Source organism: Tauraco erythrolophus, chromosome 6 (genome assembly GCF_009769465.1).
Source record: "Tauraco erythrolophus isolate bTauEry1 chromosome 6, bTauEry1.pri, whole genome shotgun sequence".
NCBI lineage: Eukaryota > Metazoa > Chordata > Aves > Musophagiformes > Musophagidae > Tauraco > Tauraco erythrolophus.
Window position 1 is genome coordinate 1,033,339 of NC_141470.1, and position 24,295 is coordinate 1,057,633.

At 40.6% G+C, this 24,295-nt stretch overlaps 1 protein-coding gene across 1 annotated transcript in view; it reads left to right on the forward strand.

Annotated features, from left to right (window-relative positions):
- Positions 1-2,966: 2,966 nt before the first annotated feature.
- IFTAP (intraflagellar transport associated protein) overlaps positions 2,967-24,295 on the forward strand; it is a 34,909-nt gene continuing 13,580 nt past the window's right edge. Inside the window, exons 1-4 of the mRNA XM_086613740.1 lie at positions 2,967-3,104; positions 18,839-18,996; positions 20,461-20,532; positions 21,496-21,550. Of these exons, the coding sequence (XP_086469866.1) occupies positions 3,002-3,104; positions 18,839-18,996; positions 20,461-20,532; positions 21,496-21,550 (388 nt within the window). The 5' untranslated portion in view covers positions 2,967-3,001. The remainder of the gene's footprint in view (positions 3,105-18,838; positions 18,997-20,460; positions 20,533-21,495; positions 21,551-24,295) is intronic.

The following is a 24,295-nucleotide window of genomic DNA, read 5'->3' on the forward strand; positions in this document are numbered from 1 at the left end:
AAAATAATTGAAAGCTGGAGGAGGCAGGTAGTTCTAGCTGCCAGTCTCTCCTTTCTATTGTTGGAGTGAATGGCTGTTCTTCTGACAGAACCTAGGTTTTCATTAGGACCTAACTGGTTTTTCCTTTCCATGAGGAGTTGATTCTGTAGGTGTAAGTAACAGCTGTCCAAGGGACTGTCACCTCTGTAGTCCATTTTGCATTTTATTTCTTGCTTTAGATTTTTGAAGCCAAACTGTGAAGTTCTTATAAAAAGCAATGGTGAATGGATGCCAAAATGACAAATAGGGTTTTCTCTGCTCTTTTCCAATTTAGGATTTATTAAAATATGAATAATTTAGTGAACTCATGTTCCAAAATACGTTCTTTTTTTTTTTTTTCCAGAAGAAGAAATAAGGAAATGTGGCCTATGAATTGCAAGTTATTTTATTTCTTAACCCAAGATGAATACCTTTGACATAGTTGACAGCAGATCTCATATACTAATGCCTGTAATAACTATACTGGCTATAGGAGAGCTACTCTGGATTTACTGCTTTAGCTTGGGTCAAAATTTGGTCCATTTTCTGATAAAAAAAGCTGTTAGTCTTGAGAAAGTAATCTTTTCCTGTGCTTGGAATATCCAGGGAATTTTCTTGTTGTTTTTTTTTTCTTTAAAGTAATACTGTTTTAATGATGCTTCTCCCAATACATATATGCATGAAGTGCATGCGAGATTAGAATATATAGATTCAATGAAATATATGTTTAAAACCTTTAGGGATAACTTCCTGATCTGCATATGTCAGGAGATTTCAGGTGTTAAATGTTAGATTATGTTCTAACAGCATCCAGTGCTTGCTTTTTCATAGGGCTGATGTTCAGGATTTTGCAATTGCAGTTTGGCTAAAACTTTGCCAAGTTGAATTCAGCGCTGCGTTTCCTGGCTAACAATAATGAGTCAAAACATGGTGTTTATCCAAAGTCTTGCTATTTCTCTTTTACAGCTTTACCCGTAGAGGATGTTGAAACCTGAAGTAAAGTTTCCCAAGTTCTATAGGAAGGAATGGCTGCGCAGCGGAGTTAGAAGTGCGCTGTAGCATTTTGCTAACACCTGGTCTGGATGTTTAATCTCAGGCTGATGACTGAGTGACTGTAGAACACTGAGAAACCTGCCATTCAGCTTGGTTAAGGATACAACTGTTCTCCCAAATTGCTTATCAATTTTCTGGCTTCCTAGAGCATTTTAGAGTAAAGGAATCTAAGCTTTATTGCCAGCCGTCCTCTGGTTTGTTTATAAGTCATTTAAACTCCTGGTGACTCAGTTTTTGCATCTGTTATTTGGAATAATATTTGTTTGCTCTTCCTCATGAGACTGTTGTGAATTAGTGTTTATAAAGGACTTGGAGATCCTAGATGCCAGATGCCAAAGGAAAACAAAAGGTTGTTATTACTGTTTTCTTGATTAAATATATGTTGTTTTTTTTTTTTTCCTGCACTAGCCTTACAAATCACTGCAGTCTTCATATGATGAAATTTGCCTCAAATAATGACTGTAATAACTGAACAATAATGAGGGATAGAAGGCATTGCTTCCCTCTGAAACCACCATAATTTGTGTAAACCACTCTGAGAGTCTGATAAATTGTATTCTGCTTGGTCAGTCCACAGAGAGATTAATGCTGGTTTGTTTTTTGTAAAACATTAGAAAACTTAAACTTGAGGTCACGTGGGTGTGCGTGTGTTTTTACATCTTCGGAACATCAGTCTTTGTTACAAGCTGGCAATCCAACAAAATTAGAGTTTGACATTAGGAATCATGCTTTGTTTTCCTGCTGGGCTCTGAACAATTCTTGTTCGATCTTATTTAACTTTAAAATCAGGTTGGCAGCCTTCCGTTAGTGTAGTTGATTTGAAGCGTTGCTGAAGAATTAAGCTTTCATTCCCAAAAGGCACTTCTTAGTACTGCGATAAATCAAGAGAAGAAACGTGGGAACACATGAAAATCAAGCACATAGTGTGTAATGCTTTCGTGCATCTTTACCACATTTATGTCTGCAAACTCTTCATTTACATTTTTTGGTTAAGTTGCCACTGTATGACTCAATGTGCCGGTTATGTATGTCCATGTCCTCACCTGTGTTTTTCTGCTTGTAATAGTCTAGTCCTACATGTGTAACAAATTAGTAATTTTATTAACTCTTCAGCATCACGCAGGTGTTAAAATGCATTTACACAGCTTTTATAAGTGAGGGGTAAGGTTAACTTCAGCATACTTCACCTAGAGCCTGTTTCAGGGCCGTAACTTCCCTTAGAGTCTGGTAAAGTGATGAAGATGGGCTGGAAAGCTCTTGCTGTGTGACTGAACAGTGGAGCTTTTAAGTCCAGAAAGGCCTCTATGGGGTTCCTTCAGCTCTCAGCGTTTGTTCCCTTCAGGAGAGTGGTCCTGGCTGCCCAGTTCCGTCATACCCTCCCCGTCCTGTGTGCTGTCTCAGCATACACACACCTCATCATGGTTTAATGTGCCCTCCAAAATCTGGGTTGAGTGGCTTTGATGGTACAGTGAGCAGTGCACCTGCAGAGTGATGGATTCAGTCCAACTTTTGAATGTACAGATGTCCCAGTTGTTAAATCCAGCACTCTGGTGAGTGGTGTCACTGTTTCTGCAAAGAAGGCAGTAAGACGGCCTGTAAGGGGAACGAACACCACCCAGAGAGGCTGGCACTTCTGTGGCAGATATTACCCAAGGACATAAATTTCAGGGATAGATGATCATAGTCTCTCCCTTTGCACTTCAAAGTACTGTGTCCACTTGAATTTTGGGGGAAATGTTGTGTAAAGTCTGACTGACGAGATCAGAATTTCACAAGGAGAGAAGAAAAATTTGACATTCTGGTGCTTATCTGTGTGAATTAGGGACTTTTCAGTTAATTTGTTTTCTGCCTACAGATACATACAGCTCTTTTCTTTCTGTTGCAGAAGCACTAGAGCAGATACACCTGTTCGACTGTCAAGGTGTGGATCATGGGAGAGCAACCGATAAACAGCAGCATCCTTGATCAATTTATCAATAGCCATGAGCAGTCATATGAAGAGTTTCTAAATACATTCACTTTCCTTTTGAAAGGTATGTAACTTCCCAAATCTCCCATTAGAAATCGCAATCAGAAGAGGAGGTAAAAAGAGAAGCAGCAGTATTTACTGTCGTTCTGCTGCTTACTTGCTTTGTGACATTAGGCAAATCTGTGTGATTCTTTTGCTTCTTCTGTTAGCAGTGGGATCCCTAAGGACAACTTTCCTTAGTTTGGTTCACAGACTGCTCAGGTAGGTCTCTACAGGTGTTTAACCGTGTTTTGCTCCCTTTAGGGATGTAGGGGAGCGTGCACTATTTGGAAGGACAGGCTTTTCCTAAGTATGTCCTGCATTGCTTTGCTAGAGAAGTTTCCATAAAAGAAGAAGAGCTTAAGGAGAGTACTTAATGGTACAAGATGGCCTAAGATGAGGGGTGTGCTATTTGGATACTTTCACAGCTTTACTAACACTGGCGTGCTGTGCTGTGCTGTTGTGCCTGCCAAGCTAAAAGATAACTTGGATGAAGGCACATCAGGACATCAGATTAGGATGATTAGGCTGAAAAGGTCTCATGCTCTGCAGATGAAATAAAAGGTGGGGCTTAACCTTGATCTGAGCATTGCTGAATTACAGGGAGTTCAGATCTGGATCCAAGTTTTGTAGCTCAGGTTCTTTTCTTTTGGGCACGTTAAGTCAGGTGCCGTAAAAATAAATGCGAGCTGCATATTACTCACTTACAATTCTCTTTACCACAGCTTTGCACTAAAAATGATGTCCTCATCTTATTGCAGAAGCACTGTATTTTTCAATTACAGCATGTGGCATGCTCCATTGATTGGCACTCAGAAGTCTGTCCTTCAGGCAGAACTAAGTGTCAGTCACAGGCACTGAGCAGAAAAACAGTGGGGGAGTTGGAGCTGCTGTAGAAATAATCTTGTGGCAACCTTCTGTCTCCTCCCAGTAAAAAATAGAAGAGAAGGAGACACTGGGGGATGAGATAAGAAGATTGCAAATTAGGTTCTGGTCTTCTTTATGTATGATTGATACACTGGGGATAGCTCCTATCTTAGAAGCATGCTGCATATCATGATGCTACTTGCAAAAAGCCTCAGCATTTATTTCAGTCACTTTCCTTGTCACTGTAGTATCTGCCACTAAAACTGTATAAAAGGTAGAGCTTTAGCTGAATCAAATGCTTAGAAATGTAGTGTCCTACAGTAAACGAAACAGCTCAGCTTGTTTTCCTCCCACCTTTGTTTTCCTTTAAAAATAGCCAAAGGTGCTGGTTTGCATTATAGACTAAAGAGCTGCAAAAATTCCACTTAAAGCACAAGTCATTTTAGCAACAATCCAAAACACTTTATAAAATACCACATTCTTAGTTTCTTAATTTTGCATTTGAAAAATAGTCATTTGGCTTTGTTGTTTTTTTTTTTTTTTTTAAACTGCTGTGATGGCTTAATAAGACTGTCTGCTAATGGGCTCCAGAAATTTTCACTTGTATGTACGAGTTCAGGTATTTACTGTGGGGATACATTTGTGGTTACCATCAAGTAAAATCGGACCATTTTCAGACTGCCTTTCTGAATTTGGCCTAATAATGGTGCTGATCCACACACTAAATCCTTGTACAATGAGCATTAATGTCAGAATTTGCAGTCCTGCTTAATTAGGTATGGAGGTAGCTATTTGTATACACAAAGAACCAAGCCCATTCAGTTGTGTATGTAAATATAGAGCAGCTCTTTAAAAAAATTCTGTGAAAAACATCACCATCCAACAGATTTTTGACTATCGGAACACTGGAAACAGAAGACATGCGTGTAACTAATTGGATCTCACTGATTTCACAGGGTACCATAATTTATATAAGATGATTTTCACTTGTGCACTTGTAGTAGCTCTGTACTTGGGATTCCAAGGATATTTTCGCCAGGAGTTTCTACATTATTCTTGACAGCATCTCATAAGAATCTGATTTCCTAACTAATGTTGAATTTTTCTTCATTAGTTAAATTTACTCATGGTGACATTGAAAATGATATACCTTGAGTGCAAAACCCCAAGCATCCTTGACTGTTCTGGCCTACCTGAAAACAACCGTTTGAGGCCATAAATGTCAGCCTGGAGTAACGCCCTGTGAGCACATTACGGCTTCTGCTGACAGAATAGTTCCATCCTTGTAAATATGGGAAACAGTATTAATGAATTTTTGCATTCCTGACTTTCATTGGCTTTTTAAAGATTGCTAATATCCTAATCAAGAAAATGGCAGTTTTAGAATGTTGTCCTTTTATATCCGAATGTGTGATATTATGCAGTTGGGTCACAGCAACCCCATGCAATGCTACAGGCTTGGGAAAGAGTGGCTGGAAAGCTGCCTGGCAGAAAAGGACCTGGAGGTGTTGGTCAATAGCCAGCTGAATGTGAGCCAGCAGTGTGCCCAGGTGGCCAAGGCGGTCAATAGCATCCTGGCTTGTATCAGCAATAGTGTGGCCAGCAGGAGTAGGGAAGTGCTTGTTCCCCTGTACTCGGCACTGGTGAGGCAGCACCTTGAATACTCTGTGCAGTTTTGGGCTACAAGAAAGACACTGAGGTGCTGGAGTGTGTCCAGAGAAGGGCAACGAAGCTGGTGAAGGGTCTGGAGCATGAGTCTTATGAAGAGCAGCAGATGGAACTGGGGTTGTTTATCCTGGAGAAAAGGAGACTGAGGGGAGACCTTATCACTCTCTGCAACTGCCTGAAAGGAGGTTGGTGTGATGCTTAGGGACATGGTTTGGTAGTGAACTTCACAGTGAAAGGTTACTGATTGGGCTTGATGATCTTAAAAGTCTTTTCTAATCTAAACAATTTTATGTTTCTATGTTTTTCTACTCCATAGAGATCCTGTTCTTCCTTGTGTTATTTGAAAAGATACTCTTTTAGCTCGAGTAGAACAAGATTTGGAGCCAAAATAAGGTCCTTCTAAATTCTGTATAATTCATTTAGTGATATGTGTATGGTTTAAATAGCACAGAGATACGTTGTAACTTAATTGGACCATAAAATTATATCTTTGATCCAAGAATTTAATCTTCCTGATATTAGCATTCATAAAAAAACCAATGATTCTGATGGTTTTTAAAGTATGCTTGATGCTGTGACAGAATTAGAGTTTATAGACTAATTGACAAGTAAATCCTGTAGTAAGGCTATACCTTGCTTCTGGCTATACCAGATCTGATGAGATATGGATAAACTTACTTAAATGTCATTTAAAACTCCGAGCTCAGCATTTAAAACATATATACTCCAACAGGACATGACCTGTATATCTTAAATGCATATTTAAAAAGTGTGGGAGCACTCCCTCTGTAATAATTGGAAATTTTTTTAACCCTTTTTATAGATTCTATAATAGATGGAACACTTGAGGGCTAGGTTAAGATTCTAGTAAGTCTCTTAGTTTTCTTACATACAGCATCCGAAGTGTGATTTTTTTCAAAAGGATATTATTAACAAAAGGAATAGACAGGTCAAAGGGCTGGTGAACCCATGGTAATATAACTTAGTAATTAGAGCACAGATCCAGAAAGATTATATTCTTCATGCTTGCTGTAAAGCTTTGCAGAAGTTTTCAGCATCTGGAAAAAAATGACTGCCTCTTGTGCAAATCCCAAGCAAAGATATTGGTAAGAGCAGTAATTTTATTAGTCATTTATTTTAATACATTAATTTCAGAATCACTGAACCCCCTTATGTTTACGCCAAGTTGCCTATTTAGTTTTGTTAGTTTGTTTTTTTGAGTATAAAACCAATCTGATAATAAAACAGCTAACTGGCATTTGCTCTGAGGTTGTACAACTCCACTATGTTTTTTAAGTCCAAAGAAAAATCTGAAGAGTGATTTATTGACTGTGCAGTTGAAAAAGGCTCAGAAGAGTTGGATTTACAAAGGAATTGATGACACAGATTTCTGTAGATACGGTCAATGAGTGATCTCTTCAGAACTAAACACTGCCTAGAACAACTTTGGACAAAATCTCATGGAAATAGACCCAATCTCCTCTTTTTAAAAGAAGTGCCACACAGGGCAAGAGACTCTTTCAAAGCTTAGGAAGAGTGTTTGAAATTGAGTGGTGAGAACGATGATGAGAAAATTAGAAAGCAGCTCATTTTTCTAAACTCAGAGGAAGATTGGGAAATTCACTGGAGTATAAAATATCTCCTTTGACCTTCTACAAAAAATAAAGAAAAAAAAAAAACAAAAAAAAATGGTCCAAGCTTCAGATTTTTCATCTAGATTTTAAATTACTCCTCTCCCAGTTCTAAAAATATGGGATGCTGGATCAGTCAGCTGCATAGAAAAATGCTGCCATGAATAAAATTCTTATCCAAGCCCAAGTTTAGAGTCATAGTTTTTCCATGGTCCTGGGCATTTGACCACTGGGATTAAATTCAGTCCATTCCTGCTCTTAATTTTGCTCTATTTCATGTACCTCACAGTGCCTGGCAGTGCATTGAAGTCCGAGGACTTCGAGCAGACCCATCTCTAAGCAAACTGAATGTTGGATACATACTCCGTAGCCTCAGTGCTGTTCTTTTGATGCTTCTGTGCTGAGCAAGCTGTCACGTGGACGAAGTTGGAAAGACCACTTGGGTGCTTCCAGGTGGCATGCAAGAGCCATATTCTGTGTTGTGATCGGATTAATTTAATCCTTCAGTGAAAGCCGAGCCATGTATTTGGTTCACAGTCCATTTCACAGCAGCCGTCTCCTTCCTCTTTTTGGTAACCACGTTTAGGAAAAACAACAACTTTAAACTTCCTACATTAAGTGTCACTGGAGGCACTTTACAAATGTGAGTCCTAACAGCAGAAAGCGTAGCAGAAAACTATATAAGAAATGACAGTAAATTCACTTTAATTTTAAAAATGGACCAGTAGGACAATGCTAACCCCAAGAGAAATTTGCAGCCTTCTTCCTATGAGTGGATTTGCCAATAAAAGCAACTAGGCAGTTCAATAAAACTAATTAAATTAATCTGTCATCCTCAGGGAACTTAAACAGGGCATGAAATAGGGAAACAGCATCAATTCAGAGCTTTTTATTGATGTGTTGTGCTGGATCATTGGAAAGAATTGGTTGGGGGAAAAGATTTGCAATTTTCTATTGATCATAAATTTGGTAGCTATCTCTGTGCAACCTTCATTCAATATAGTATAAAATCAATTATCATGCAGAGCCCCTAAATGCAGAAAAAAGCTAGACATAGAGATGCAAGCATAATAGGTTATTCTTGAAATAATAATAACTAATCTGTTTAATGGGCATTTGTTGTTCTTAGATCTCAGTGGTATTTGCTATGCAAAGTACTTCATCTCCATTGTATAAACAGAAAAAAATTAGGCATAAAGAAGAGAAATGAGTAGTGTTCGTGTGCACAGTAGCTCACTGGCAGCGCCAGATGAGGACAGAGGCACTCAGACACCTGGAAACTTTGACAGCCCTTGAACAGTAGTCCTTCCCTAATAGCAATTGTTTGTTCTTTTCTGTCATGCCTTTATTACTAAACAATTTCTAAGATTGTTTCTGATGGAAAAAAATGGATTGCCATTCTGTTGCATAACTTGGATTTTGCCTGGTTTCAAGGAGGTTGTTGAGGTCAATGGCTCGATGTCCAAGTGGAGGCCAGTGACGAGTGATGTTCCTCAGGGGTCAGTACTGGGGCCACTGTTGTTGAACATCTTCGTCGACGACATGGACAGTGCGATTGAGTGTACCATCCGCAAGTTTGCTGATGACACCAAGCTCTGTGGTGTGGTCAACATGCTGGAGGGAAGGGATGCCATCCACAGGGACCTTGCCAAGCTGGAGAGGTGGACCCATGAGAACCTCATGAAGTTCAACAAGGCCAAGTGCAAGGTCCTGCACGTGGGTCAGGGAAATCCCAAGCACAAGTACAGGCTGGGCAGAGAATGGATTGAGAGCAGCCCTGAGGGAAAGGACTTGGGAGTGCTGGTGTATGAGAAGCTCAACATGAGCCGGCAATGTGCACTGGCAGCCCAGAAAGCCAACCGTGTCCTGGGCTGCATCCAAAGAAGCGTGGCCAGCAGGTCGAGGGAAGTGATTCTGCCCCTCTACTCTGCTCTCGTGAGATCCCAGCATTCAGCTCTGGAGTCTGCAAACACAAGGACATGGAGCTGCTGGAGCGAGTCCAGAGGAGGGCCACGGAGATGATCTGAGGGCTGGAGCAGCTCTGCTATGAAGACAGGCTGAGAGAGTTGGGGTTGTTCAACCTGGAGAAGAAAAGGCTCCAGGGTGATCTTATTGCAGCCTTCAAGTACCTAAAGGGGGCCTACAGAAAAGCTGGAGAGGGACTTTTTACAAGGGCGTGTAGTGATAGGACAAGGGGCAATGGCTTTAAACTGAAAAAGTCGAGATTTAGATTGGATACAAGGAAGAAATTTTTCACTCAGAGGCTGGTGAGGCAGTGGAACAGGTTGCCCAGAGAAGCTGTGACTGCTCCATCCCTGGAAGTGTTCAAGGCCAGGTTGGACAAGACTTTGAGCAACCTGGTGTAGTGGAGGGTGTCCCTGCCCATGGCAGGAGGGTTGGAACTAGATGATCTTTGAGGTCCCTTCCAACCCAAACCATTCTATCATTCTATGATTTGCCTTTGAAAAAAATAATCAGGCCTTTTGAAGATGCCTTAATGTCTCAATTATAATAGCAAAAATCAAGCATTTTTTAAACTTTTGGACTCTGACATTTTATTAATTTGTTCCCACCTACTGTAATCTTGTCATGATATTATTTGTTAAGAAAGGAATACTTTGTATGGAGATTTATCTATTTATCACCTGCTCTTTTAAAGTGCTCCCAACATGTGTATTTAATGTAGTTTCCTTGTTCTGAGGATGAATTGGATGAATTGTGCTGAGGATGAACGAAACACAGCACTCTGCCAGCTACAAAGCAGAAAATTAATGCTATCGCAGCCGAAAGCATAGCTGGGAGAAAGTTCACAGCTTGCAGCCCAAGGCTTCAGCAAATCTTGCTACTAATGCTAAGGAATGGATTCCATCTGAGCTAGAAAATGACTACTACAACACAGTTTTTGCGTCCTGATACACAAATTATAATCGCGAAATACTGTCAGTTGTACAGCCTGTGCCTTTCCAAAGCTGTTTTTTCTCACACTACACAACCACTCTTTGTTGTCAGAACTAGAAATCTGATCTAGTGTGTTGGCATTGATTGGCAGTGATATGTACCACTGGATCCCTAGTAGATGCTGAGGTATAGCTCCCTTAATAGGACTCACTGTTTAATACCAGCTGAGGATCTGCTCTAAGAGTTCTGTCTTGGTTTTCTGAATTTTTTAAAGGTTGTTTTTCATCATCATCTGTTGGAAGCTGGATTTTGCTTGTGGCAGGCTGCTGAAATGGTCAAGTGCGTATTTGCCTTGTTATTTAACTGACTGCATTATCACATTCAAATGCAGAAGGTATCCAGCAACAGTACTGTTGAACTGTGGAAGAATAATACATATTTTTAAATGATCAGCTGGGGTCAATGTGGTATAAACAGGAAATATTGCCCCTTTTCTAACACGGGCACTATCTAAAGCGCAACAGAGACATAGATATTGATACAGATAAACACTACATAAAACCAGAACATACAAGTTCCATTAAGGAAAAAGGGAGAGATACTGATACGGTAAAAGAACAGGTAAAGTTTTGAAAATTAAGAGCTGAGTTGATTTTGAGGAAGTATTGCTGTGCATTAAGCTAAAGCAGATGTGTGAGAGTGGCTGAAATATACTTTACAGTAACAGTCATTCGTCTTTCCCCTGAAGGAGCACGTACAAAAAAGTCCTTTCCTGTCTGGTTTTTATGATTGGGACTGAAGAGTTTACTCTTCTAAGTTAGAAATAGTCCCACTGAAGTTACTTGTCCCAGTCCATGAAATATGCATTTATCCTAGCTGAGGACATGGTGTAGTGAATTTTCCTTAGGAAATTTGCTTTACTTACTGACGGATTGAGCCCATATTACTGATAATAGTAAAACTTGACCTTTCTTGAAGGAAAGAAAAAAAGGTAAACAATACTTTTTGCTTTTGGTTTGTCATTTAGTCAGAGTGAGATCAAAGACATTAAGGGAAAAGGCTGCACCAGCTGAATCTCTTTTCTGGTGTAAAGAGCAAAGAATTCCATAGGCATGAGTGAGTTACACTAGGGAAACACTGCAGTGGAAGAAAGGGGATTCAGCAGCAAAAATGTCCTTGTTAATTGGAGGTGAAGTGTAGAAATGGAAGAGCACAATGCTTGACATATTGGACTTTCAAGATGTGTTACAAGTGTTAATTTGCACTCTTAAGCAAGTGACTCAGTATTTTCTCTGCTGTGTAGATCAAGTTACTTTGACAGAAGAGTTCTGCTTGCTCAGTGCTACTACGAGATCACTGTCGCTGAAATTAGTGAGGGTTTTGGTTGAGTAAGATTGGAATGGGACTTTAGGACTTCAGATAGCTAGTGGGTAGACAATTCAGATGATGAGGGTTGGCAGATATGATGTAGTATCTATGGAACGTCCACTGTCCTTTCGGGTGGCAGCTGGAGGCTGGGCAGGATGCCCTACGACTCTTAAAACAGCACTACGTAACGAAGTTTAGGTGCCTGAATTGCACCTGGATTGCTCTTGGGAGGTGTATTACAGGCTGAGAGAGTTGGGGTTGTTCAGCCTGGAGAAGAAAAGGCTCCGGGGGGTTCTCATAGGGGGTTCTCTGAAACTTAAGGACAGCCTTGGCTGCAGTGACCACGACACGGTGGAGTTCAAGATCCATGGGGCAGCAAGGAAACCATTCAGCAAGCTCTGTACCCTAGACTTCAAGAAGGCGGACTTCGGCCTCTTCAAGGACCTGATGGGCAAAGTGCCGTGGGAGGCGGCCCTGGAGGGACGACGGGCCCAGGAAAGTTGGTCCACATTCAAGGAGCACCTCCTCCAAGCTCAGCAGAGGTGCATCCCGACGAAGAACAAGTCGGGCAAAAAGACCAGGAGGTCTGCGTGGATGAGCAAGGAGCTCCTGGACCAACTGAAAATGAAGAGGTTAGCCTACAGAGGGTGGAAGCGGAGACAGATAGCCTGGGAGGAATACAGAGAAGCTGTACGAGTGACCAGGGATCAAGTGAGGAAGGCTAAAGCCCTGAAGGAATTGAATTTGGCAAGGGATATAAAAAGCAATAAGAAATGCTTCTATAGGTATGTAGGGGACAAAAGGAAGTCCAAAGAGAATGTAGGCCCCCTCCGGAAGGATACTGGTGCTCTGGTTACCCGGGACATAGAGAAGGCTGAGGTACTCAATGACTTTTTTGCCTCAGTCTTCACTGATAAAGCCTCTTGTCTTACCACCCAAGCTGTGGAAAGAACTAGCAGGGACTGTGAGGATGAACCACCACCCACTGTACTTGAAGAGCAGGTTCGAGAACATCTGAGGAACTTGAAGGTGCACAAGTCCATGGGACCTGATGAGATCCATCCGCGGGTCCTGAAGGAACTGGCGGATGAAGTTGCCAAGCCGCTGGCCATTGTATTTGAGAAGTCGTGGCGGTCTGGCGAGGTCCCCGATGACTGGAAGAGAGGAAACATAACCCCCATTTTTAAAAAGGGGAACAAGGAGGACCCGGGCAACTACAGGCCGGTCAGCCTCACTTCTGTGCCTGGCAAGGTCATGGAGCAGATTCTCCTGGGAACCATGCTGAGGCACATGGAGAGCAAGGAGGTGGTGGGTGACAGCCAACATGGCTTCACCAAAGGCCGATCATGCTTGACCAACTTGGTGGCCTTTTACGATGGGGTGACAGCATCGGTGGACAAGGGTCGACCAACGGATGTCATCTACCTGGACTTGTGCAAAGCTTTTGACACTGTCCCGCACGACATTCTTCTCTCTAAACTAGAGAGGCATGGGTTTGATGGATGGACCACTCGGTGGATAAGGAATTGGCTCAATGGCCGCACTCAGAGAGTAGTGGTCAACGGCTCGATGTCCAAGTGGAGACCGGTCACGAGTGGCGTCCCTCAGGGGTCCGTGTTGGGCCCGGCCCTCTTCAACATCTTTGTCAGTGACGTGGACAGTGGCATAGAGTGCACCCTCAGCAAGTTCGCCGATGACACCAAGCTGTGTGGTGCCGTCGACACGCTGGAAGGGAGGGATGCCATCCAGAGGGACCTCGACAGGCTGGAGAGGTGGGCCCGTGCCAACCTCATGAAGTTCAACCAGGCCAAATGCAAGGTCCTACATCTGGGTCGTGGCAATCACAGGCACAAATACAGACTGGGCGGAGAATGGATAGAGAGCAGCCCTGAGGAGAAGGACTTGGGAGTACTGGTGGACAAGAAGCTCAATATGAGCCGGCAATGTGCTCTTGCAGCCCAGAAGGCCAACCGCGTCCTGGGCTGCATCAAGAGGAGCGTGGCCAGCAGGTCAAGGGAGGTGATTCTCCCCCTCTACTCTGCCCTCGTGAGACCTCACTTGGAGTATTGCGTCCAGTTCTGGAGTCCCCAACATAAGAAGGACATGGACCAGTTGGAGAGGGTCCAGAGGAGGGCCACGAAGATGATAAGAGGGCTGGAGCACCTTTCCTATGAGGACAGGCTGAAAGAGTTGGGGCTGTTCAGCCTGGAGAAGAGGAGGCTCCGGGGTGACCTTATAGCGGTCTTCCAGTACCTCAAGGGGGCCTACAAGAAAGATGGGGAGAGGCTGTTCAGGAGGGCCAGTTGTGATAGGACAAGGGGTAATGGTTTTAAGATAGAGGGAGGTAGATTTAGGTTGGATATTAGGAAAAAATTTTGTACCACAAGAGTTGTAGAACACTGGAACAGGTTGCCCAGAGAGGTGGTGGATGCTCCATCCCTGGAGACGTTCAAGGCCTGGTTGGACGAGGCCCTGAGCAACCTGATCTAGTTGGAGATATCCCTGTTCCTTGCAGGGGGGTTGGACTAGATGACCTTTGAAGGTCCCTTCCAGCCCTAACGATTCTATGACTCATAGCAGCCTTCCAGTACTTAAAGGAGGCCTACAGGAAAGCTGGAGAGAGGCTTTTTACAAGGGCATGTAGTGATAGGACAAGGGGCAATGGCTTTAAACTGAAAAAGTCGAGATTTAGATTAGATATAAGGAAGAAATTTTTTACAATGAGGGTAGTGAAGCACTGGAATAGGTTTCCCAAAGGAATTGTGGCTGCCCCATCCCTGGAAGTGTTCAAGGCCAGGCTGGATGAGGCTTTGAGCAACCTGGTGTAGTGGAGGGTGTCCCTGCCCATGGCAGGGGGGTTGGAACTGGATGATCTTTGAGGTTCCTTCTAATCCAAACCATTCTATGATTCTATATAGGACCCTAATACTGAAATCCTCCAGGTACTTAATGTATGGGATACTTGGGCTTTTTGTCATAAGTAGTTGAACAACCTGCGTGGATTTACAGAGATCTGTGCATTTAAGTACATGGAAACAAGAAGATAGCTTGAGAAGTTAAATCAGAGCAGGTTTTCTAGGCTAAGTAACTTTACAATAAAGCACCATGTTCTGTTCTCAGCTGGGCAATATACAAGCAGAGGGAGGCTGCAAGTTTTAATTGGGTTACTGCAGAAAATCTAGGAGCTGGTTTGATTGAATTATTGAAAATAAATAGAAGACTTTAGAAGTTATCTTCCCAACAAATTGAATTTTTCAGCCTTGAAATTTGTTTTTTCCTCTTACAGCTTGGCATTTAGGGTAAATGAACTCAGCACCATACAACAGTTTACACAGTTGCAAATAGGTAAATACAGGTATCTTATGGTCTTTTGAGTATCTCAAAGTGATATTTGATGGGAATGTTTCAGTGACAAGGTTTGTTCTTGTTTTAAAATGTGGTCGTTTGCTGATGATGTATTTGAAGAATGGAGATAGTGAATGAACATGAAATTTGTACTGGTGACCTCTGTGAAAGACAGTTATCATGCCACTGTGAGTAAAATTATTTTTTGTTCAGGAGTCCTGCACAAAGTCATTGTATTATTTGAATCCCAGGTTTTCCATCAAAGCATAACTTTAAGGGATTTAAGGGATTCGTAGGCCTTCTGCTGGCCCTCAGTCCAACATTTTGAGGACAAAGACGTAAATTGGAACTTACAATAGTAGCTTTGCTGTGGGTTTTGTTTTTTTTTTTAAATATTTAAAGGGGGCTGTTTCTCATTCTCACCCAATTTTTGTTTTTGGAATTAATTCATTGAATTGAAAAAAGCTGGGAAATACCTGGTAGTTTGTGTTGTTTTGCCCAGTGTATTATCCCAAGCCAGATTTTCTACAGTAAATTATTGATTGCTGCATCTGGTCTGGCTTTGGAATGTTTCAAACAACGAGACTTTTATCATTCTTGTGGGGCTACTATTTCATCTAACAGATTTCACTGACAGGAAGTTTTTCCTGATAATCCTGGTAGCTCTCTTCTCTGGCTTTGCGATAAGTGACTCCATTACTCTTTGAAATATGTGGGTGATCAGTGGACATTTTCAAAAGATTCCTTTCTAAATTGGAAGAACAAGAGAATTTTAAACAATATAGACGATAGATAGCAGGAGAGAAAAAAAAATATCGAGCTGGATATACTTTCTGATAGAAATGTGGTTCTGAAGTCTGCAACATACTTTTTGGTGACACATAATTATGATAGATACTACTCTTGAGAGACTCAGATTTACTTTTCGAGAGACCTGAGCTGGCTTGTTATTTCATTGTTAAGGTACTGACAGTGGAATTTCTAAAAAGTAAGGCTGAAAAAGTGTCTGCAGAGTGAATCTGTGAATCTTTCCATCATTTCAGCCTCCTCCTTCTGCTACTTTTTTGTGTGTTTGTAGCCTCTGTTTTGGACTTTTGTCACCTATTGTAAAGGCCAGTGTTGTACATCTGAGTCTTGGCAGGTTGAGAACTATGACTGAATAATAAGTCAAGTATCACTTAGGCGGAGTGATCCTCTTGCTGGCTTGAATGTGATCCTTCCTCCTTCCCCTTCTCATTCAAAAGTAAGGACAGAAATGTTGGAATTCAGAACACTGTCAAAGGAATACATCTGTGATATTTCTCTGCAATTTGTAGTCTCTTTAGATTTAGAACAATCTATGTGTGTTGTTTTTAATAATATTTTTCAAGATCGTGACTGTTACTGCTTCAAGAGAGCCAGTTACGTGATCCGTGCATTGAGAAACTACAGGTGTCAGTAGTTACTTTGGGCATCTGAAGGTGGATCTTACTGGCCCTGAGAGACTGCTTGAGGCTAGCAATGCAATGTTTGGTTCAAGTCCCACCCTTCAGTTTATGTGGCTAGCCTCATGATGCACGTGGCTGCATAGCCGATACTCTGTCCGCAGTGTGCCTTTTGCAACTGCTTTGGGTTGCTTAAACTTTTTTCTCTTATTTCTGACTTTTTCTTCACTTGCAGTCATGAATCTATTATCACATTGCAGTTGTGAATGTTTCATCAAATGTAATGTTTAATGTTCTATAACCCAATAAGTCTGCAATGGTCTTAACCAGAAAGAAGTTTCTGACAGCAGTTTGTGATGGATCTCTTAGGAAAAGTGATGGTGCTTCTAGCTGCAGTCTAGGGTTGGTAAATGGCACATAAATACTATGAATGCACTTGATTTCTTATTAGCTCATTTAATTTGTCTAGCTTTTTAACTGTGACAATAGCTCAGCTGTCCAGCAAATATATAACCTAATAAAATAAGTTTGTCAGCTTGTGTACTGTCTAATTATAACTGCCCATCTATGGCATAGGTCATAGGTCTTTTCATGCTAAAAGTGATACTGTTTTATTTGGAGAATAAAGAGTAAACATAGAATACACAGTAAACGTATCTTCGAGTAGTGGGTGACCATTTTACCTGTCAAGAATTTAAAAGAGGGTTTCCTGTGTCATACTGCTTTGTTTCCATGACTTGAAAAAGAGAGTGGGTAGGAAGAAGAGATTGCCCATATGCACTGCTGTTTCCAAATATTGTTTTAGGAAAGTACTTGCTAAAAAAGCAGGGAGAAGCCACATGTCATATCAAGAGACCTAGGATTTAGGAATTATTCAGAGGATCCATCTGTGGGCTGAGCATTAAAATCTGTGATTGCTCTGGTCTGGTGCAATTTACTTTCTGTGAACCTTGACACTTCCAAGTGTGAACTTCAGGTTATGGCCATACTGCCAGCCTTTTCTATATGTCATGGAAACTGCAGCACAGAGCTGTCTCTGGGGATTAATAACTCTTTGGTGGTTGGCTTAATGTGGTAACCCCAAGGGCATCATTAAAACTCTCCACAAGAATTACTTCAATGCCTGTAACGTATAATTATGCTTTAGAAATGCACTGCAGTGTTTCTTATTGTTACAAAGTAGATTTTTCAAACTAAACCCAAGACACTCTGTTAAATGAGCATTTATTTTTTGTTAGGAACATATGGCGTGAAGTTCATTTGAATTGATTGTCCTATAGCTGCTCTGTATTTGATAATGGGACTTTTAAAATAAAAAGTCCTTCATTTTTATTTTGGCAATGATTAGTATATTTTTTGCCGTGGGTTCAGAAATCCATACTTCCATGCACATACTTGTCCTGATCTTTAATCAGCTCTTAGATCATTCTGTAGTGTTGAAATTTCATTTAATGATCACCTCACTGTATCCTGATTCTGCTGACTGCTCCGTACCCCATGGACCTGGCTAGCAGGACAGTCAGAAGCACTAATAGTAGTCTTAGCTTTGCTCTTGTTGTCCAAAGAGTTGTTAAAGGTCTCAAAGATGTCACAAGCTATCATTGAAAGACTCAGTTCTGTTTCTGAATACTTCCCTATTCTCAATGAGTGCCCAATTAGCCACTATTGATGTATGAAGTAAACACAAGAGAAGTTATTCCAATCTTCTGTCAATGCACTGGCAAAACATTTCTCCAGTTTGTCTTTCAAGGCCAAAGGAATCCCCTAAGGGAACAAACCCTGCTTGAACATTTGTATTTAATCGTTAATCTCAGGGCCTAAACTTCTGGCAATCCAGTATCACTGGTGTACTGTTGATTGTTAGTCTGATAATAAAAAATAAATAAAAAAAGTATTTACTCACAAAATTTTCTCGTCTAGTCAGATATAGGGAGGAAATCAAATCGGTAATAAACTAATTCAAGAGCATACTATAGATGTTAAAGCTGCAGTGTCTAAAGAAATCCGCTCAAATGAGCTGTTTTACTAACTAAAGATACAGGGGCTATGGTGTAGGACCTGTCAGTGCGTTTCATCACATAGTCCTGGACTAGTGGAGACTCTGGCAGTGGTGCCCATGGCCACTCAAGAGGTCTGTCAGTGGCCCTAGGCAGACTCACGGCTAGTATCAGTATCAGCCATTTTGTGCAGCATTCAGAGGGCATTTAAGCCAAGTTTTTAAAAAAAACCTAAGATTTAACCTTACTTACTGTCTTGTTTTTTTTGATATTTTCAACTCTCGGGTTATTTTATCAAGTTTTCTGTGTATTGCCTATGCTTTTGAGACAATGAATTCTTCAGTATGGAGGAACAGCTGATACCCTGTGCGTTTGAAGTTCAAACTACATATTTGGTTTTAAGATTGCAAAATATATGTATATAACGCACATGGAAGCTCTGAGCATGAGGGTAAAAGTGAATATGTGAAATAAGTCAATATTAGATTCAGTGAAATTCCCGTTTTTCTTTTTCTTGGATAATGCATTACGTTATCTGATCTGGTGTGATTCTCCTTCCAGAGGAAGAGGGGAAAACAATTCAAGAAAGTAAAGTGGACTCCCTAAGCAAAACATTTTCTACTACTGAATTATCAAACAGAAATAAACAGGATGGCTCACCTGGAAGAAGCAAAGAAACGTGGGTGTCTCTCCCACCGCAGATGCCAAATGAGAATGAGGTAACGAGTTGACATTTGTCCACGTGGACAAGCATTACATTCAAAGAGATGAAAAAATGGGGAGATACACTGTCCAAATGTTAGGGGCTAGTGGTATTTATCCCATCTGAGGCAAATATTTAAAATACTACCTAAGTGTGTGATGCTCGCAGAGGCACCTGCGGGGATCATGTTTGGCAGTGGCATTTGCTCTGCTGAAGAGCTGCCATAATCTGACTAATAAATACGGCGCCCTGCAAGGACCTTTGTAATGCTTTCACTGGAGACTGCAGTTAACAGTAGAGGTTGGCAAGAAGGAAAAAGTCTTGAGAGTGTGGATGCCAGCGTGCACAGATTTATTTTGTTTCTCGGGGATTTTAGCAAGTACTGAGTTGTGTGTTACTGCAGCTAGATTGCTTCAGCTACCTAAAGTGAACAGTAGGCAGGCCAGAGGCATTTTTAATCTTCTGAAACATATGAGATTAGGGATTTAGTATGTAGGGACAGGAAAACAACAGACATCATCTGGAGAGAGCGAGATGGAAATCAGAGTTCACCTGTTAAGAACTTCTGCCCTTCTGCCTGAATAACAAATAACTAAGCTGTGATCTAGCCTGTACTCAAAAATTCCCTCCATTAAACTTTTTATTAAAAAAAGAAGTAGCAGGTCATTTTGTACAATACACAGAGCAACACACTTAAGTGACTTCAAATGATGGCAAAGAACACAAGCTCAAAGAACAAAGCTCAAAGCTCAGTCAAAGAACACAAGCTGTCGTTTTCCTTCCTACTAGCACATGCCTTTGAGGTGGAATCAAGCAAGACTTTTAAAACCATCACATTCTGTCAGTTGATTATATAATACCAATGACAAGAATCTTTTTGCCATTTTTCAAGAATATAATTGTGTCTTTGGGATAGACTGCCTTTTTGTGTCTTAATTTAGCCACTTCGGATTGGCTTTCTGCCCCATAAAGTAATGTACAACTTCCATTATCCTTTATTTAATAAAACATTTTAATGCTTGTCTTTGTTGCTATAGAAAAAAAGTTTCAAGCATGGCACATTTTTGTCACATTAGCAGTTTAAGAAACAAACACAGTAATAGTGGAATTCATCAGAAAAATTCCTAGTGTCGTAGCAAGAGGAGGCTGTAATGCAGTAAGCTGGCCACCGTAACCTTTAATCCTGCCCTGAGGAAAGGAGAGAGGGAAAAAACTGCTATTGAAAACAATACTTCTGTTCTAAATGCTGCTTTTTAGGCATGTTATGATTACTTGTGCTTTATTCCAATTGATTCAGTCTGGTCCTGTGTAGGATTTCAGAGCGTTACTTGCCTACATTGTCTTTTCAGGAGCATTGCATTCAATTTAAAAAAAACCCACAAACACCATAAAGGATCTCTATATGTAAATCAGTAGGAGCTTTGACTGTGATTTTGGTTCTGTTTCATGCATATAAGTATTTCTGCCCATCTATCTACAGTCAGTGATGAATGAGAACTGGAAAGCTGGTGGCTCTGACAGAAATTATCTCAGTCTGTCTGAAAGAGTGAAGGTGAGGTTTTCTTTGATTTTCTTCAAAGTGGGGATTATGAGTAGAAGATAACTGATTTTTGCTTTATTCATTTACAAAGTGCTTGCAATTTGTTGATGTATTTGTTTCTCATCTGTGGGAAAGAAGGATGAGAACATCACCATCCAAAATTTTCTTCAAATGTTAATGAGTCTGTACTTCTAAAGTGTAAAGGTTGTGTAAGTGATGATGAGCATGGTGTCAAATCAGGTCGAAAAAAATTATCTAAGAGATAATTTTATCTAAAAAATGATCTAATTGCTGCATGGAAACACAGAAGACTACCCAGTACGTATAATAAAACGCTCTTTGTACACAGGCTGGGAAAGGCCTTCCACTCTCATCCTATGCATCTATTCAGAGTGCTGCCTGAAATAAGAAAAGTCTTTTCTTGTGGTATGTTTTAGGTAGTTTAGACAGTTTTGAAGGGATGTCAGCCTGAAAAAGCAATAATGCAATGTCTCAGATGAAATAATAAAAAATTAATAATTGTTAGGTTTTTTTATTTCCCATTCAGTTCACTGTTAGTATCAAAACAGAAGGATCAAGCTCTACTTTGCCTGCAGAATGTATTGTCTCTGTGCCATATGCAGTGAGCTTGCAAAACTGCAGAGTAACTTACTGTGTGTCTTTTTCCTATGAAAAGATTTTTCTTCTCCATCTTTCCACTAAGTTCCTGAAAAAGTTGCTGTACAGCTTGAGCTTCTTTCCCATCACTGTAGTTGATATGCAGCAATTTTGGCAGCAATTCTTTGCCCATACTTAAAGTTATTTCCTTTGGGTTACATATTTCAAAGAAAATTCATATGTTTTCCTGGAAAAATTCAGGGGAGAACGGAGAAGATGAAGGAGACAATGTAATGCATTTCTGCTTTGCTCTAGATTGTACTATAAGAAATGGAATTAATAAATTTTAATAGATTTTCCAATCTGGGGTTTTTACAGCAGGTGGGCAACTTAAATTTGGAAGACATAGACACAGATGAAGAGACATGCAGTGGTAGGTTTCCCTTCCCTTCATATTCACTATCATTATCTGTCTTTGGATGCAAGTGTATGGATATTGTTTAAAGCACTATTTCTCCTCTAAAAAAGATGTTCTTCCTCAGTTCTTCTGTTGCTAGAATATTCCCCAAATTGTCCAAATTCCTCAAATTAAATAAAATGCATTTCCTTACTCTGAGGTAATGAGATAATAAATTATAAGGAATATTTATTATACTGTGTCCTAGTGAGGAGGGTTTTTTTTTTCCAAGATTTTTCAGAATTACAGAACACGTCATGTTAGCAAAGTTTCTACATTTTTCTGCACTTCTATTTTGTATTAAAATTATTTTGATTAAATAAATGTCTCCACAAAGTAACGTAAATGCTAAGAGAGAATTCTATAAAGTGGAAATATTTAATGAAAATGTTGTCACTACCTATTAAAACAATTTCATCCTGGGCTTGAAATAGATGAGACTAATTTTGAATTCACAGTGAACTTCTTTGAGAATTCCAGTTATGAGTATTTTGAGTTGTGTTGAACTGTTCTATACATCTATAATAATTTTAACTCTCCCACCTCTAAAAAGTAAATAGAAACCTAGTGTCCATAGTTATTTGTCTATCATAGGTGCTTGTGTGGTCTTTATTACCACCAGAATTGATGACCTTTTAGTGATTAAATATTTTTTCCTCATCTATATCTGTGACCACAAAGAAACCAAGCCACACAGATTCAGGGGTTTTCCTAAGGTCACTGAAAGAAGCTGGTACAAAGCAAGACTACGGTCCTCAGTTCCTTGGTTCTTGCCATTTGATTAGTCTGTGTAATCCATAAAGATTTGGGTAGTCTTTCCTTTCTGTATGTGCAGAATTCCTATGAAGTCAGAGGGCTTAGAGATTTCCAGTTGATGAATATTTAGAGCTTGGCTGTAACTCACAAGAAAATAATAAACCAACATAAATCAGGTTTACAGCAAATATTCTTTCTCCAAACTGGGCATTTCAGGAAGGAGGGGGTAAGATAGCAGTCCTGTATCAATCTTATATCAAAGAGTTCTTTTGAGTGCAGTGTTCATATGTGCCCATTTTTTCCCCTTGTAGCACATTGTTCTGGGTTTATGTCTTAAATTCTAGTAGTATCTATTAAAAAAACCTGGGGCTTGCTGGTGGAAGCCTAAACCCCCCAGTTCACTTGTATCATAATGAAATGAGAATTGTCTGTATTTAGCTCATGTAAGTATTGTTGGAGAGCTCTAGTTCAAAACAGGCCACAAATTGGATGATGAGAAGTCAGCCCAACACTACAATACCAAGCAGGGCAATGAGGAAAGAAGAGCTCTGCCAGAGCTTGGGGATAGCTCGCCACTTTCTGGACCGTGCCAGACCTTGCCTCTCTCCAGGCTTTTCAGTCATTTCTGTGTAGTTGTGTGTGTGCAAGAGTAAATGTTAATCACATACGTTTAGAAGCCCCCAGTAAAACAGACTGCATTTGAATAAGATGAGAATTACGAAAATGATCATCTGTTCGTACTGTCTGAACAGCACTTTCTGCAAGCCACATTGGGAAAACCTTTCAGTTAGTGCTTTTATTGGTGATTATGAAAACAATAAACATAACATTATACCACCACTACTGTAGATTATCAGTGTGCTAACTACTCGCTTTTTATGTGACATTTGATTTGGCTTTCAGTCTCTGCTCTCCTCGGATCTTCCCATGAGACGACGCTCCCTGCACAAACTCCCTGCACAGGCTGCCTCGGTGCAGAAAGAAGTCGTAGCAACCCCTAAGCAATCAACAGTGCTCGCTAACAACATTAAGCATTTAGATTGTATTTTATAACATTGAAACGCTGCATAGCCAGAAGCTAATTATTCCTTCTAAACTGTGTAAAAAAAGTGAACGGCATCCAAATTTATATCTGGGAAACCCACAGCCTGGGTCTTGCCTAGGGCTTCTTTGGTGGAGATAGTTGTTTAGTCAAGATGAAAAATCTCCCCTTGACTCCTAAGTACAGAAAATAGGACTTAGAGTTTGATAGTTGTCTTACATGTCAAACCCCACTTGATAGGCTTCATAATAAGAGAGGTATACTCTTACTCCTGTAGAAACTATAGCAACAAAATGCAAATTAAAATATAAAATGATGTTGCTTCTATTGTTTCTAATAATAAAGTAATACAAAATAATATCCCTATTGACAACCTTATTAAAGGATAAATTCTGAAGTGAGACCCCACCTGCAGTACTGTGTTCAGCTCTGGAGTCCGACATGGAGCTGTTGGAGCGAGTCCAGAGGAGGCCATGAAGATGATCCGAGGGCTGGAGCACCTCTGCTATGGAGACAGGCTGAGAGAGTTGGGGCTGTTTAGCCTGGAGAAGAGAAGGCTCCAGGGAGACCTTATTGCAGCCTTCCAGTGCTTAAAGGGGGCCTACAGGAAAGCTGGAGAGGGTCTTTTTACACGGGCGTGTAGTGATAAGACAAGGGGCAATGGCTTTAAACTGAAAGAGGGAAGATTTAGATTGGATATAAGGAATAAATTTTTTTCAATGAGGGTGGTGAGGCACTGTTTGCCCAGAGAAGTTGTGGCTGCCCCATCCCTGGAAGTGTTCAAGGCCAGGTTGGATGAGGCTTTGAACAATCTGATCTAGGGAAAGGTGTCCCTGCCCATGGCAGGGGGCTTGGAACTAGATGATCTATGAGGTCCCTTCCAACCCAAACCATTCCATGATTCTATAATTCTATAAGAATTC